This window comes from Myiozetetes cayanensis, unplaced genomic scaffold (genome assembly GCF_022539395.1).
Source record: "Myiozetetes cayanensis isolate MyiCay16 unplaced genomic scaffold, myiCay2020 scf20-37, whole genome shotgun sequence".
Lineage (NCBI taxonomy): Eukaryota > Metazoa > Chordata > Aves > Passeriformes > Tyrannidae > Myiozetetes > Myiozetetes cayanensis.
Genome location: NW_026087412.1, coordinates 14,937,206 through 14,951,649, shown reverse-complemented (window position 1 = coordinate 14,951,649; position 14,444 = coordinate 14,937,206). Strand labels below are relative to the sequence as shown.

Below are 14,444 nucleotides of genomic sequence, written 5' to 3'. Positions count from 1 at the left end.
TGAGATGTAACAACTGGTGATGATTCTAAATTTTATCACCGCTTTTAGTCCCTGCTGAAGAGTTTATTATTTGTCTTCTGCACCTACACATTCAGTGGACAAGAGAAGAGTCTTTTAATCACTGTTGGAAGGCAAAATAATAGTGACACCTCCAGCTGTGTTGTGTCTCCTCGTGCTGGGCTGCTGTGCCACTGAACTGGAGTTCATGTCAGAGCTCATCCATCCCTTTACTGATCAGATTAAGCTTGAGACACAACTCACCCTTCATGGAAATAAGCCTGGTTTTAGCTGGAGAAGGGACTATCCTGCACAGGCTCTTTGAATTAGTGTAAATCTCCTCCAATCCACACATGGTGCCAGCACCATCCTCTCCTAAACCACTCTTGCCCAGAAAATGGGGTCTCAGCAGTGTCAAAACAAAGCCTTGTGTGATCCCCACAGACAGGCCAGATGTGCAGATGCTGCCAGCAGTCCTCCAGAATTCCAAATGAATAAGCAGTTCCTCCATCAGCTTCTTCCAGACAGCAGTTCTTACACCACCCAGCAGCTGTGACCAACAGCACCCACCAAACACTTCCCACCCCAAAATCTCAGGGGTGCTGTCAGCTCTGCCCAGCCTGACTCTGGCTCCCCCTGGACGTGCTGGGTGCCAGGGGGAGGTGGTGGCAGGCCCAGGGCTGCACACACAGAGCAGCTGTGCAGAGCCAGCCCAGCTGACACACAGAGCAGCCCTCTCAAGAGCTGTGGTGCCAGAGGCTTCTCAGCAGCGAGATGATGGGATATTTATAGTGCATCTTGACAGCGAGGTTTCAAGCCATCAAGTCACGCTGGAGCATCGTGTCTTGAGTCAACACTTGATTCTCTCCAAGTGCATAAAATGTTAACCCAATAGCTTCTGACAGTCACAGCAAACTCACCTTCCAAGCATGGCAAAAAGAAGGGAGAGGGAAGCTGCCTTCTTTAAAATGCCTGGCACAGCCCATGGCTGCAGACAGACCATCCACATCCACAGAGGACTCGTCAGGAGGCAAGTTCTACAGACCTGACAGTCCATAACATCAACAACAAAATCTGTAACCTGTACATCTAAAATCTGTAACAACTGGTAACAGAGAGAGCAGATCCTGTTTGGCAGGGAAGTATCTATTTCTGAACTACTGCTTAGATTGTTGTCAGGACATTCCATGTCCTGCAGAATCCTTAAGGTTGGAAAAGACCTCTAGAATCACTGAGTGCTGTTAACCCAGCACTGCCATGTGCCAGGTTAATCCATGACATAGACAGAACACCAAGAATAGCTGTTTTGAAGCATTTCCCCCCCCCGCACATTGGTTCTCTCCCAATCTCCAGGGCACTGCCACCCAGCAATACCACTGCAGACAGTATCTAAAAGCCATTGTCCACATCACAGCAGCTCCAGAGGAGCTTCCAAGCACTGGGCACGCTGGATACACACTGCAGAGCTCTACCACCCTGTGTCACCTGCAGCTACCCAGGGACACAGAGAACACTGCAGGAACACCTCCCCTGGCACTCCTGCAGCTGCTGCACTGACAGCTCCACTCCAAGCTCCTTGGCTGCTCCACACAGCCCTCTGTGCCATCACTGCTGCTTCGGAGGGATTCCAGCTGCCAGCAACTCATCCACTCCCCTGCAGCAAGTGCTCTCCTGGTTCCAGAGCTCACACTTGGCAGCACAGGCTGTGAGCCAGCATCAAATATTTGAAGCTAACATTCTGCTTTGCTTTACTTAAAACCCAGCCTGTGATGATACCAGAACAGTGGCAACAACGTGGAGCTCCAGATGGGGATATTCCAGTCTGGAATTACAACTCGGGAAGCTCCCAGTTATCCCAGTGGTGCATCTGTGCTGTGGGCACTGCAGCTGACCCAGACACACAATTTATGCAGACAGAGCAGCCTCGGAGAGCTGGCTGGGCTGTGAACACACACATTGAACTGCCACTCCAAACAAACCCACGGAGCTGACTGATCCTTGCTAGACACGGGTGTGTTTGTACCTTGCACTGCTCTCACACCCCACTTATCTGTTACCAGTGTGTACTGCGAGCTTTTTGGGCACAGGGGGGTGTTACACAGCAAAGGGGGCTCACTGGTTCTGCTGCAAAAGCATCACCACATCAGCCAGTGAAACATCAAGCTCTGTAAGACACCACAGCGTTAGAGGAGGGCACGTCCAACTTATCAGGATTTAAGCAGTCTCTTTATACACTCTATCTGCTAAAGGCAACAGCAAGAAGTCATTAAACAAAGCTACTTCAAATCTAACCTCTTTAACACAAGGCATGTTGATGCTGAAATGGCACAAATATAAAAATATCTTTGAAAAAAAAAGTCCGTGGAAAGCAATTCTGGCTGTCAGGACCTGAACTCCAGCATCCAGAGTTTCTTCTCCTGCAGCTAAAGCAGCAAGGAGCTGTTTTCAATTAGCCTGCATCTACAAGCCTCCTAACACTGGTGACATGTTGGGATGATTGAGAAATAAGGGATGCATTTTGATTTTATCTGTACTGGATGGTTGACTCCTGTGGGTAACCCTGGGCCAGATCCTCAGCTGCTGGAAGGGAGCAAAACTCCAGTGTCTGCAGAGCAGCTTTGCCAGTGTGCAAACAGCCAGGGAAGTCCAGGCTGATTATTCAGGGGCAGGAGTCAAAAGCCAGTTTGTCCACTGCCAGCTCCAGTGCCAATCATCAGCACTGCTTCCAGCAGGGTCAGGCACGAGAGAAAGACATCTCACATCAGGACCAGGGATGTTTGCTTTTGGAGGGGCTATGGGCCTGTGTGCAGGATGAGAGAGTAAAGATGATGGAGAGGGAATATTTCTGCTGCTTTCTCCATGAGAAATAATTTCTGATTCTAAATAAACCCACAATGTTTGTGGCCTGAATTAAATTTGCCATTCAGCTTGTTAGAACCCCCAACACTCAAATTGTACTCAGCCAAAACACATGGAGACACCATTAATTTCCTGCTTTGTCTTACCTGTGAAATAAAGAACTCCAGATCAACTAAATGTAAAGAACACTGGAGGCTTACAGGAGAGCTGGAGAGGGACTTGGGACAAGGGATGGAGGGACAGGACAAAGGGGGAATGGCTTCCCACTGCCAGAGGGCAGGGTTAGATGGGATACTGGGAAGGAATTCCTGCCTGTGAGGGTGGGGAGGCCCTGGCACAGGTTGCCCAGAGAAGCTGTGGCTGCCCCTGGATCCATGCAGGTGTCCAAGGCCAGGCTGGACAGGGCTTGGAGCAACCTGGGCTGGTGGAAGGTGTTCCTGCCCATGGCAGGGGGTGGGACTGGATAGTATCCAATGTCCCTTCCAACCCAGACTATTCTGGGATTCTATGAACACTGAATTGCCACTAAAACCAGAAAAAAAGAGTCATGTAGCTGCTTGGAAGTGCAGGCAGCAGGACAGGACCTCAGATGACCAAACTTTCACTTGCAGACCCAGGCAGGGAAATCGTGGGCTGCCACAGATGTATGAGAGTCTGAGAGCCCCCAGAACAGCCACCCCCACCCCAACCAACGCTGCAGCAGCAGGACCCCCCCGGCCTGAGGGGCACCACTCCCCCAGCACAGGAAACACTCCCCAGCACTGCCCATGTGTGTGCTCAGGAGAGCCAGCTCCCAGTGCTCAGATCTGTGTCAGCACACGCCCTGGGCAGCCAAGAAAGGAGGTCAAGCAGAAAGCAGCACTGACTCACAGCAGGCACACGGGGGGCTCCACAGCAGCTCGCACACAACTGCACACACAGCGGGGGCTGCGGCTCCTGCAAACTCCCCATCACCTCCTCTGCGCTCGGGCTTCTCAAAACCACGGCATGCTTTTAGGTAACAGTGCAGAAAGGCCCTTCTCTTGCAGCACAAGCCATGAACTGCTCCTGGCAGCGGTTAGAGCTGAACACAGAAGTGTAAACGTGGCAAGAGGAGCAAACCATTGCCAAGCTGCGAGGGAGTTCTCATTGACACCACCAGCGCAGCAATTCAAATTACCCACCATGTACACAAGACCCTGTAAGGTCCCTGGGGGGTTATTCCAGACCTGTGGCTTCAGTGACCACCCTAAGCAATTCCAGTGAATCCTATAAAGTGTGTGAAAATGGCAGACGTCAACTGTAAGCTTGAAGGGCTGAGGCACTCCTAAAAATATCGGGAACACAACTCCCTGATATTTTCAAAGCTAAAACCCTCCAGCTAAAGCTCTCTCATCTAACCTAATAATTCACTGTAAGTAACGTTAAATATGCAACCTCTCTCTCAGCTCTGTTTCCTACACAACTGTGCATGTAGGACTCGCTCACCCAAACCAAATTCTCATCCCCACACATCAGAGAAGGCTCACAAACATTTACATCACAGGAAGTTTTCACTCATGAGTTATCTGGCAGTACCACCTCTACTTCTGGATTTTTCCCCCTCACTGTAATGTTTTAGTATAAAAAACCCTTTCAGGTTTCTAACTACAGCTGCTACACAAAGAAAATTATAAGTAAGTTTGTACTTGGGGATTTTCTTGGCTCTAAGATAAAATCAGAAGACGTGCAATGTCAAACTTGCTGATCTAACTGAAGGGATGACAAGAGCAGGCCCAGAGAGGCATGGACAATCCACTGGAAGGAACAGCTCCATTTAAAAGGAGACACACACAAAAAAGGAGATAAAATGGAAAGGAAGAACATGACAGGATAACAAAACATAACAGAAGTCAAGTTTCTTTTCATGTACAAAGGATAAAGGTGTCAGGCACTGGTTATAATTTGAAGAGCATAGTATTTTTGATCCTTTAATGTGAATCCAAGTTAGGAACAAAGCAGGTGAAAGGGACTACTGTGAACTTGGACAGGTGTGGGAAAACCACTCTTTATTTAAATCCTTTTTGGAAGGGAGGACAAGAAAAAAGAAAAAAATTCAGAACTCCCAAGTGACCAGAAAAAACCTGCTAAGCTGATTCCTCTTTACTGCCTCAGATGTACAGGACTGGCAAAGACAGCAAGAAGGGGAATGTCCTTTCAAGGACTTGGATTTCACCTCAGATCTCCTGCCTGCAAACACCCAAACAAAGCTGCAGGAGCATTAGTGAAGAGCAGAGTGTAAATCCAGAGACAATTACCCTGACACACACTAACAAAGCTAAAGGCAGGGGCTCATCTGTGCAGCACAGCCCCGAGCGTGCAGAGGATGAGCTCACACACCCCCCTCTGCACAAGTCCAGGGAGGATAAACCATGTTCCTGACTCCAGAGCAACAAATGGCACGAGAAACACCCTGTGTGTGTGAGCCAGGCCAGGGAGCAGGGAATTGTTTGCCCCATTTGTCTGGGACAACTCTATTTCTTAGACTCCTATGTGAGCAAAGCACACCCACTTGTTTTCTATGGTATGGTCCAAACATTTGAAGTTCTGAGGGAAAAATACTTTTCCCAACTCACTTCCTGTGGGCTGTTCAGGCTGGCACGAGGCGTGACCCTCCCCGTTATACAGAGGAGGAATTAAGCACAAATGTGTCAGGCTGAAGGGTTCCTAGAGATCTGTAAAACTTAGGGGTGTCTCGAGGTCACCTTGTGACCTCTGCTTTCCCACCACAGCCTGAGACCTCAGCACCACAGCCTGAGACCTCGGCACTTCAAAGGTTCCCACAAAGCAGTTGAGGGGGAAAGATGAAAGCAGCTGAATAGCAGGTTCCCAGCGCTGAGGAAGCTGCTGTCAGATTTACGGGGAAGCAGGTTAACAGCAATGCCACGTGCTGAGGAGCAAAACAGCTTCACTACACGCCCACTCTCCCTGCAAAACTTCCAGCAACTGACAGCTGGTACCTGACAGCTCCGCGAGATCCTCGCTGCCTCCACACGCGCGGGAGCTCCATCTGAACACGCCGACTGTGGGAGCAGAGTCTGCACCCAGCTCAGCCTGCACACACCACCACTACACTGAGATGCTGCTTCCCAACACCAGAGCCTGCTGGGAACACTTGATTTCCACAGGACATCAGGGTGGCACTAAGGGGTCTGCATTCAGCTCCCTACTCCGCTGCACAGTCCTCTGGGTGAGCCTGGACACGGAACTTCTTCATGAGAAAGAGGAGTAACGACTTAGCTAAGCTTTGCTGAACGACTGAAGGATGACATTCACAAAGCCAGCCCTGAAATCCCAGGGAATTTTACCCTGTTGTGTTGAAAACCTGAAAGCAAGTAAAACTAACCCACTTGAAAACTAAACCCACGAGCCCCTAAAGCCCTTCAGGCATGTGCTAACAAGCTTACAGGGGATTTGTCTCGAGGCAGCCCTCCTATATTAGCAGCCAATCAACTGAGGAGCATCTGGTGGTAGGTTTATCTGCTAATAGAGGCAACAGGAATGTGGAGAGGTGTGCATGGAGCTAAGGCATCATGTACCTTCTAAAGTACCTTCATCACAAGGACTGTGTCTTATTCTCACACATTCCTGTATTTCCCAGGAAACTGGAAGAGGAAACATTGTCAAGAGGAACACAATGTAGGCTCTCCCTTCCATTCATGGGAATTTCAGCTGCCTGCAATGGCTGTAGTTTTCCATCTTCATTCTTGGCTTCTAATAGGCTAAAGAAACCAAATCTCAGGGACTGAAATGCCCAACAGATTACAGGACAAAGCCTTGCAAGACTCCATAAGCATCTCTGGGCAATGCCCAAACGCTGAGGGCTGCCCTTGAAATGCAAACAGCAAACCTTTCAGAAGGGTATTGGATTCACACCTGGTTGTGACCAAGTCCAGAAAATCACTTAAGGCATCTGCCATGGTCACAACAGCTTTCTGCATCACCACTGGATGAGCTTCAATGACAGCTCTCAAGCCCCTTGGGGAAATCACAAAACTCAGAGAGACATCTCCCAGCAGTTCAGTCATGGAGTGGATAGGGAGGTAAAATAAAGAAGAATTTTTTCAAAAGATTTCCAGCTTTTAACCAAATCCAAAAGCTCACTATCATTGAGAATCCAGTTCTAGATATATCCATTCTACAGTGCTGATTGGGATCACATCTGGAGAGATCCTGAACCAAGGGGCATTCGGTGAGAAGGCAGACACAGTGTCTGGCCACAAACTGACCCTGACCAACTGAATGTCACAATTTTCTTTCCCTCCTTGTCAAATAATAATTACAGAAAGTTTTGTTGGATTTTTTCCCCTCCTAACGACTAAGCTGCCCCTCTTAAAATCCCGGCGTATCAATTCTCATTTTTCATGGAAGATGGGAGGAGAGCTGAGCCTCTGCTCCTGCACTGCACCCCCAGGGCTGTCACACAGATCCAGCCAAAGCCACCCCACCTCCCCCTGGCCCCAGGCTGCACCCTGAGCAGCTGGAGCAGCAGAAATGCTGGGTGTTACTCACTGCCATGACGAGCTCAAAGGGGTATTTGTAGACTCGAACTGGGGACTGGTATTTCTGCACCATTTTCACCACGCACCTGGAACAGACAGAAATTGGAAAATTTTAGATCCAAACAGCGCAATACACTCTAAGCAATTTTTTACAGACCTTACTGGAAGCCTTAACTCTTTTTACAAATGGAGAGGAGATATATTAGATAGAATATCTTGTTTAGTAGGTGGCAGAGACAGAAGAGACAAGTCTCTGCAGTCCCAGTCCAGGGCTGTGTCCAGCACACAGCAGCACCCTGGGCAGCTTCCCAACAACTTAGAGCTCCAACAACTCGCAATAATTAAAGCACAAAACAGAGATGTAAAGCCAGAATCAATCATACTTCTGGAGAAGAAGCCTGACTTAGGAGCCTTAGGAAGCTTACATGGTGATTCTTCCCCATACCCCCCCTTCCCACATTATATTTGTAATCATTAGGCAAAGTCCTCCCTGTTAAAAGCTTCCACAGCTTCCCAAATCTCAGTGTTAAAATGCTTCTGTGCACAAAGTAGCCTTGAGTTGTTTTAGCCCACTGAAAGGCAGGAAAAGGAAACAGCCTGCTGAAAGAACATGCCTGATGCTAAGCTGGCAATCACATCCCACTGCCTGGATGCCCACTGTTCCAGCTGAACTGAGGCAAGAGCTGCAGGCAAGGGGAACAATTCAGTCCTCAGCATTTCGCTGCTCCCAGCCACCTCTCACTGTTCTCATCAGGATTCCTCCCTCACACTCTCCTGCCAGGGTTTTAACCCTCAAATGTGCATCAGTAACCAGCATCTCAAGGAAGCACATATAAACCATTAAAAAAAAAAAGGTTATTAGGATGCTTTCTGCTATTCCTTTAGGAATTCCTTTGTACTGCTCCCTCTAACACCATCTGTGAACATCGGGAGCACAAAAGGCTGGTCGGCTGATGGAGACTGTGCTGATTCCACCCCACTCAAATTCCACGGCTAAGCAGACACAGCCCTGGGCAACATGACGCAGTGTAGCCCTGAACTCAACAGTCACAGCAGCAAGACAACTTAGCCCTGACATTTTAAGCCCAAAACCTGAACTGAAACGTGAATTAAAAATGCAAACAGCAGTAGATACTCCCTCAAAGACTGCTGCAAAACGCCATTACACACTGAAATCTAAGCAAGGGAGAGGGGGAAAAGGACTTGAAAAAGTTTGAGTACCTGAGAGGCGGGAATGTCTGTAGAAATAGGGTGGCACAATCAGACAGTTCCTCTGCACAGGATCACGCTATCCAAGGAGCAAAGTCCAGGACTCGCTGGATCTCTGAGCCTGGCTGGTACTAAAAGCCAGTCCAGTGGTGCTGAGCCAGTCAATGCAGAGAGAACTCATGAGCAGAGCATCCAGCCCCAAGCAGGGCCCAGCACACCCCAGGCTGTGATCAGGTATCGGACACCCGAGCCAGGGGGCACCGGGCACCTTGGAGGGCAACACCGTAACATGATTAGGGCAGCAGGAACCTTCCCAGCGAGTGCGAGCAGAGCACGAGGAGCTGGGGAACGAACGTATTTAGCTGGGATCGTGCTCCCTGTTCTGACCTCGCTGTTCCGCCAGGAGTTCCTGCACCTCTGCAGGAGAGGGGCAGGGACCTCCACAGCAGGAAGTCTGGGGACAGAGCAGTCGGTGTGGAATCACCCACAGCCCAGAAACGAAGTCACAGAACGACAGGATGGCACAAGCTGTAGCTCAGCAGCCTTCATGGAGCTGCTTGGACAGAACCCCTGCTCCCTCAGCAGCAGCTGGACCCGACTGCCACAGGTTTATTGCCCTCTACTTCTCCAGCTGAGGGAAGGTTGAGAAGGAGCCAGTGACTATTATATCCACAGGGAGCTGTGGAAACAAGACAGCTGAGAACTCTCACCTGCCCTAGAAACCTTTCGTACCTCGGGAGAGTGCAGTGGCAGCAGAGCTTCTATGCCCTCTCCTCAAAACAGAGATGCAAGACAGTCATTCTGCTTCTCAAGGCACAGGGGACTCCTGCCATAATTCCTGGAAAAAAAGGAAAAAACCATCAGAAGAGGAAGTGAAAGGTGGGTACTCTGCACACCAAGCTACAGGTGATGATCAGCACTGATAAGGACAAAGACTCGCAGGTGTCACCACTGGGCAGCTCCAGACTTGCACCCTCCCAGGGCTTTTGCACCAAAGAGACGTGTTTCTAAAGTCATCCACTCCAATTATAAACAGATATGTTCAACTGTCTTGTAAAGAAAACCAGAAAGAAATGACACAACCACAGAGTGTGTCTGTTCCTTAAATATCCATCCAACTCCAGCTCTGCAGTGGCCCAGGCTTCCTGCTTGACTTCCTATTTGCAGCTGGCTAAAAAACAATATTAGGAAACACAGCTCAAGTGATGAGCAGTGACCCACTAAACTGCAGCATGAGCACTCAGAAACCCCAACCCACAGCTGGAGCATCCATAGGGTAACACCAGGGAAGAGCTGGATTCCAGCTGGCCCAGCCTGGAGCAGTTGGTAAAAATTCAGAGAGGTTGGAGTTGTCGATACATTGAAGCAACAGATCTAGCTAATAACAACCATTCCAGCAATGACAACCTTAACCATCCCAACAGATACCGAGAACATTTCCATCCTTGCACACCTGAACCCAGAAAACAGCAGCCCTGCATGTCACACAGCAGTGCCACGCTGACAGCGGTGCCAACGGCAGAGACCCAACAGCCTCGGCTCCCCACGGCCCCCTTTGCTACAGCCCACACAGTAACCCCCCTACCAACCAAGATATTATAGATTAAACACACATAAAGCCCCAAATCAAAGCCCTCCACCCCTGCTTCTCATCCAGGCACAGAACTTGGTGGGCTCACTCCACGGTGGAGCTGCCTGTTGGACGGGGGAGCTGGGCAGCAAGTGACTTCAGCAACTTCTCCCACCTGTGGTGGCTGCTTTTCAGCTGCAGGAGAACAACTGAGCACGTTCTTGCAGGGGTTTTTTTGTTTTGCTTTTGACAAAGAACCGCTGAAAATAGCAGAATTCCAGACTTCCTCAAAGAAACACGTGAAAGCCAGCTGTGGCACCCAGCTAAGCTGATATTTCCACTTAGAAAAGAGACACTCCACAGGGTTCTAGTCCTTCCTCCCCCCCTTCTGGAGAAAGGGAGAGAGAAAGGTGTGTGACATTTCCTCTGCCTGAAATGCCTTTCACTGAGTGACTGATGAGTCAGAAATTAATGCTTTATACTCATAATAATAAGATGGTACCAAGCGGTAGGATATTTATTAGAGCTTTTTCACCTCAGAACTTAAGAACGAGTCGTTTGAAGCTTGACACAAGGAAGCCTCAAGGTGGAAGGGCGCCAGAATAAGCCTTTACCATCTTTTAGAAGCAGACATCTGTTCAAGCAGGACTTGATCTCGCCCCCTGAGAAACACCTGTGGTGCAGGGGTGAAGCAGTAAAGCCTGGGCACTGCCCTGTACACCTGGCAGAGGTGCCTGGAGTCCTGCTGTGGGTCATGATCAACAGCCAGCAACACAAACATTCAAACAGCAACATCCACACAAGTCTTTACCACACAATCAGGTCTTTTTGGCTGAGGGGAAGAAGAAACCAGAACAGTGTCCAGCACTCTGCCCTCAGAGCCTGGGAGAGCTGTTTCTCTTCCATGGATGTATCAAAACAAGCTCCACGCCTAACACTGCCTCACCTTCATCTCCTAAGTTAATTTTCTCACCAAAGAATCACCACACAACTTTTATGCACAGCAACACACCAAATCCCTGACATGTGCCAGCCCTCAGCAGGAGATAAGAATTCCTGAAGGAGAGCCGCTTGTTCCTCACCTCACTGTTCTGTAGGAAGTCACACCACACCATTTTATCCATCCACACTGTAGGAAACAGTTCAATACTCAAATACAAATTCAGAATGGAGACAAAGAATCACACACTGGGTTGGGTTGGAGGGAGATTAAAGCTCATCCAGTCCCAACAATAGCCCAGGTTGCTCCAAGCACCACCCAACCTGGTCTTGGGCACTTCCAGGGATCCTGGGGCAGCCACAGCTTCTCTGGGCAACCTGTGCCAGGGCCTGCCCACCCTCACAGCCAACAATTCCTTCCCAATATCCAATTTAACCCTGCTCTTGCACAGTGGAAAGCCATTCCCTGTGTCCTGCCTCTCCATCCCTTGTCCAAAGCCCCTCTCCAACCCCTTTAGGCACTGAAAGCATCCCTGGAGCCTTCTCTTCTCCAGGTGAACCCCCCCAGCTCTCCCAGCCTGGCTCCAGAGCAGAGGGGCTCCAGCCCTTGGAGCATCTCCATGGGCTCCTCTGGACTCGCTCCAGCAGGAACACATCCTTCTTGTGCTGAGGATCCCCCTCTGTGCTTCTGTTTAACACATAAAACAGGAGTAGATCCAGGTAGGAGGTCACTTGACAGTGCAGCAAAGCACCAGCATCAAATTGTTTCAGCCTGCCTTGAGTGAAGTTCGCAGTTGTACTTTCTCTGAACACAGGCTCTCATTATCCCAACCTGATCAGTGGTGCCATCAACGCAAACCCCTTCTCACAATCTACAAGCCGATTTTACTACTTGGAGGAATTAAGCCAAATGACCCAGGGAACAATTTGGTTTACCTGGAAGCTGAGCTAAAAACATACAATCACAGACTAGTTTGGAAGGGACTTTAAAGTTCATCTTGTTCCACTTCTTGCCATGGGCAGGGACACCTTCCACCAGCCCAGGTTGCTCCAAGCCCCCTCCAACCTGGCCTTGGACACTTCCAGGGATCCAGGGGCAGCCACAGCTTCTCTGGGCAACCTGTTAAATCTGTCACTGCATTTAAAGGCATTTACCAGAGTCACCCTTCGAGTTCACAAATATTGCAGGGCTAGTTTCTGGGTAGGTTTTTTAAGCCCCAAGCCCTGTGGGGAGCTCAGCAGGTGCCGTTCCCGGCTCTCCAGAGCTGATGCCGGGTCCCACTCACAGCCCCTCCCTGGCTCAGCCCACCCTGAGCCAGCGCCCATCCAACCCCCTCCACGCAGGACACAAATCTGACAACTTTCAAAGTGGGGTATCTTTTCAGCAGACCCAAAGAGATCTCCCACCAGCCCGAGCCCACCGCCCGGCTCTTCACCGGCTCCCTCCCTGATCCCAAAGGATTACGGCTAAAATGTCCCTGTCGGTTTGTCGTATCTGAGGGACAGCGGCTCCTGGCACCCCCTCACCCACCCACCCACCCAGCGCCCCAGAGGGGCCCGGGCACTCAGGGTGGGACGAGCTCAGCCCCCTCCACCCCTCCCTCTGCCCGGCCCCACACGGCGGACACGGGGGACCCCCACAGGACACTGCCCACCGGGGCCACCTCCCACACCCCACACCCCATACCCCACACCCAACACCCCATATCCCACACCCCATATCCCATATCCAATACCTCACACCCTATATCCCACACCCCATACCCGTACCCCACATCTCATATTTCATATCCCACACCCTATATCCCACACCCCACACCCAACACCCTATATCCAATACCCCACACCCCATATCCCATATCCCACACCCAACACCCCATATCCCACACCCAACACCCTATATCAAATACCCCACACCCTATATCCCATATCCCACACCCCATACCCATGCCCCACATCTCATATTCCATTTCCCACACCTCATATCCCATAGCCATTCCCATCTACCATACCCCATATCCATGCCCCATATGCCATACCCTCCTCCTCGCCCGGTCCCGCTCCCTCCCGGCGGTGCCGCCCCAGCCCGGCCGGTGCAGTCCCGATCCCGGTGCCGGTGCCGGTGCCTCACGGCGGTGCCGGTCCCTCACGGCGGTGCCGGTGCCGGTCCCTCACGGCGGTGCCGGTGCCGGTGCCGGTCCCTCACGGCGGTGCCGGTCCCTCACAGCGGTGCCGGTCCCTCACAGCGGTGCCGGTCCGATCCCGGTGCCGGTGCCGGTCCCTCACAGCGGTGCCGGTGCCGGTCCCTCAGAGCGGTGCCGCCCCAGCCCGGCCGCTCCGGTCCCGCTCCCGCGGCTCCCTCGGCCCCGCCCGCCCCGCCCCCGCCCCGCAGGCCCGCCCCCAGCCCGCCCCCGCCGGGCGCTGTCCAGTGTGCTGCGGGGGCGCGGGAAGCCCCGCCCGCGCACGTGCGCGCCCTCCCCACCCCGCCGTGGCCGTGAGGCGCGGGCGGGTCCCGCTGTGAGGGGGGAGCGGGGATTCTGTGCCGGGGCAGAATTCCTTCCCAATATCCCATCTGACCCTGCCCTCTGGCAGTGGGAAGCCATTCCCCCTTGGCCTGTCCCTCCAGGCCCTTGTCCAAAGTGCCTCTCCAGCTCTCCTGGAGCCCCTTTAGGCCCTGCAAGGGGCTCTCAGGTCTCCCTGGAGCCTTCTCTTCTCCAGCTGAAGCCCTCCAGCTCTCCCAGCCTGGCTCCAGAGCAGAGGGGCTCCAGCCTTGGAGCATCCCCGTGGTCTCCTCTGGACTCTCTCCAGCAGCTCTAGGTCCTTCCTATGATGAGAACTTCCAACCTGGACATGTCTCCAAGTGGGATCTTGTGAGGGCAGAGAAGAATAACGAAGGGGGGTGTGTGATGAGTTCACCCCATCCTGCAGAGCGGTCACGGCCCCAAGGCTGCCAGAGCTCAAGGAGTGTTTGGACAACGCTCTCAGGGACAGGGTGGGATTGTTGGAGTGTCCTGGGCAGGCCCAGGCGTTGGACTCGACGATCCTTGTGAGTCCCTTCCAACTCCTCATATTCCATGATTCTGTGGTTCTTCCCAAACTGGCACCTGCCCTTGAGGAGGAACCTGATCAGGTCAGGGCTGGAGGAGGCAGAACCACAGCTCCCAAACACAACCTAATCCCGCTCATCACAATCATTAACAGAGGTGCTGCTCACCTCAGCCTTTAATTCCATCAGTGCATTGTATTATTTGATTTATTACGTGACTATAAACTCACACTTCGAGCAAATATTCCCATAACTGAAATCTCCAACGAGGATCAACAGGGAGGGATGCTGAGAAGGACACTGG

General features: G+C 51.5%; 1 protein-coding gene across 4 annotated transcripts in view; it reads right to left on the bottom strand.

The window, feature by feature from the left end:
• SEC14L5 (SEC14 like lipid binding 5) overlaps positions 1–13,296 on the bottom strand; it is a 37,927-nt gene extending 24,631 nt beyond the window's left edge. Inside the window, exons 1-3 of one of the 4 annotated variants that reach the window (XM_050317656.1) lie at positions 13,134–13,296; positions 8,598–9,423; positions 7,387–7,462 (exon numbers count right to left, since the gene is read on the bottom strand). In XM_050317656.1, coding sequence (XP_050173613.1) covers positions 7,387–7,449 — 63 coding nt within the window. In that variant the 5' untranslated portion in view covers positions 7,450–7,462; positions 8,598–9,423; positions 13,134–13,296. Of the gene's footprint in view, positions 1–7,386; positions 9,424–13,133 lie in introns of all 4 variants that reach the window. The other 3 variants (XM_050317657.1, XM_050317660.1, XM_050317659.1) reach the window with 3 other exon arrangements.
• Between the last annotated feature and the right edge of the window lie 1,148 nt (positions 13,297–14,444).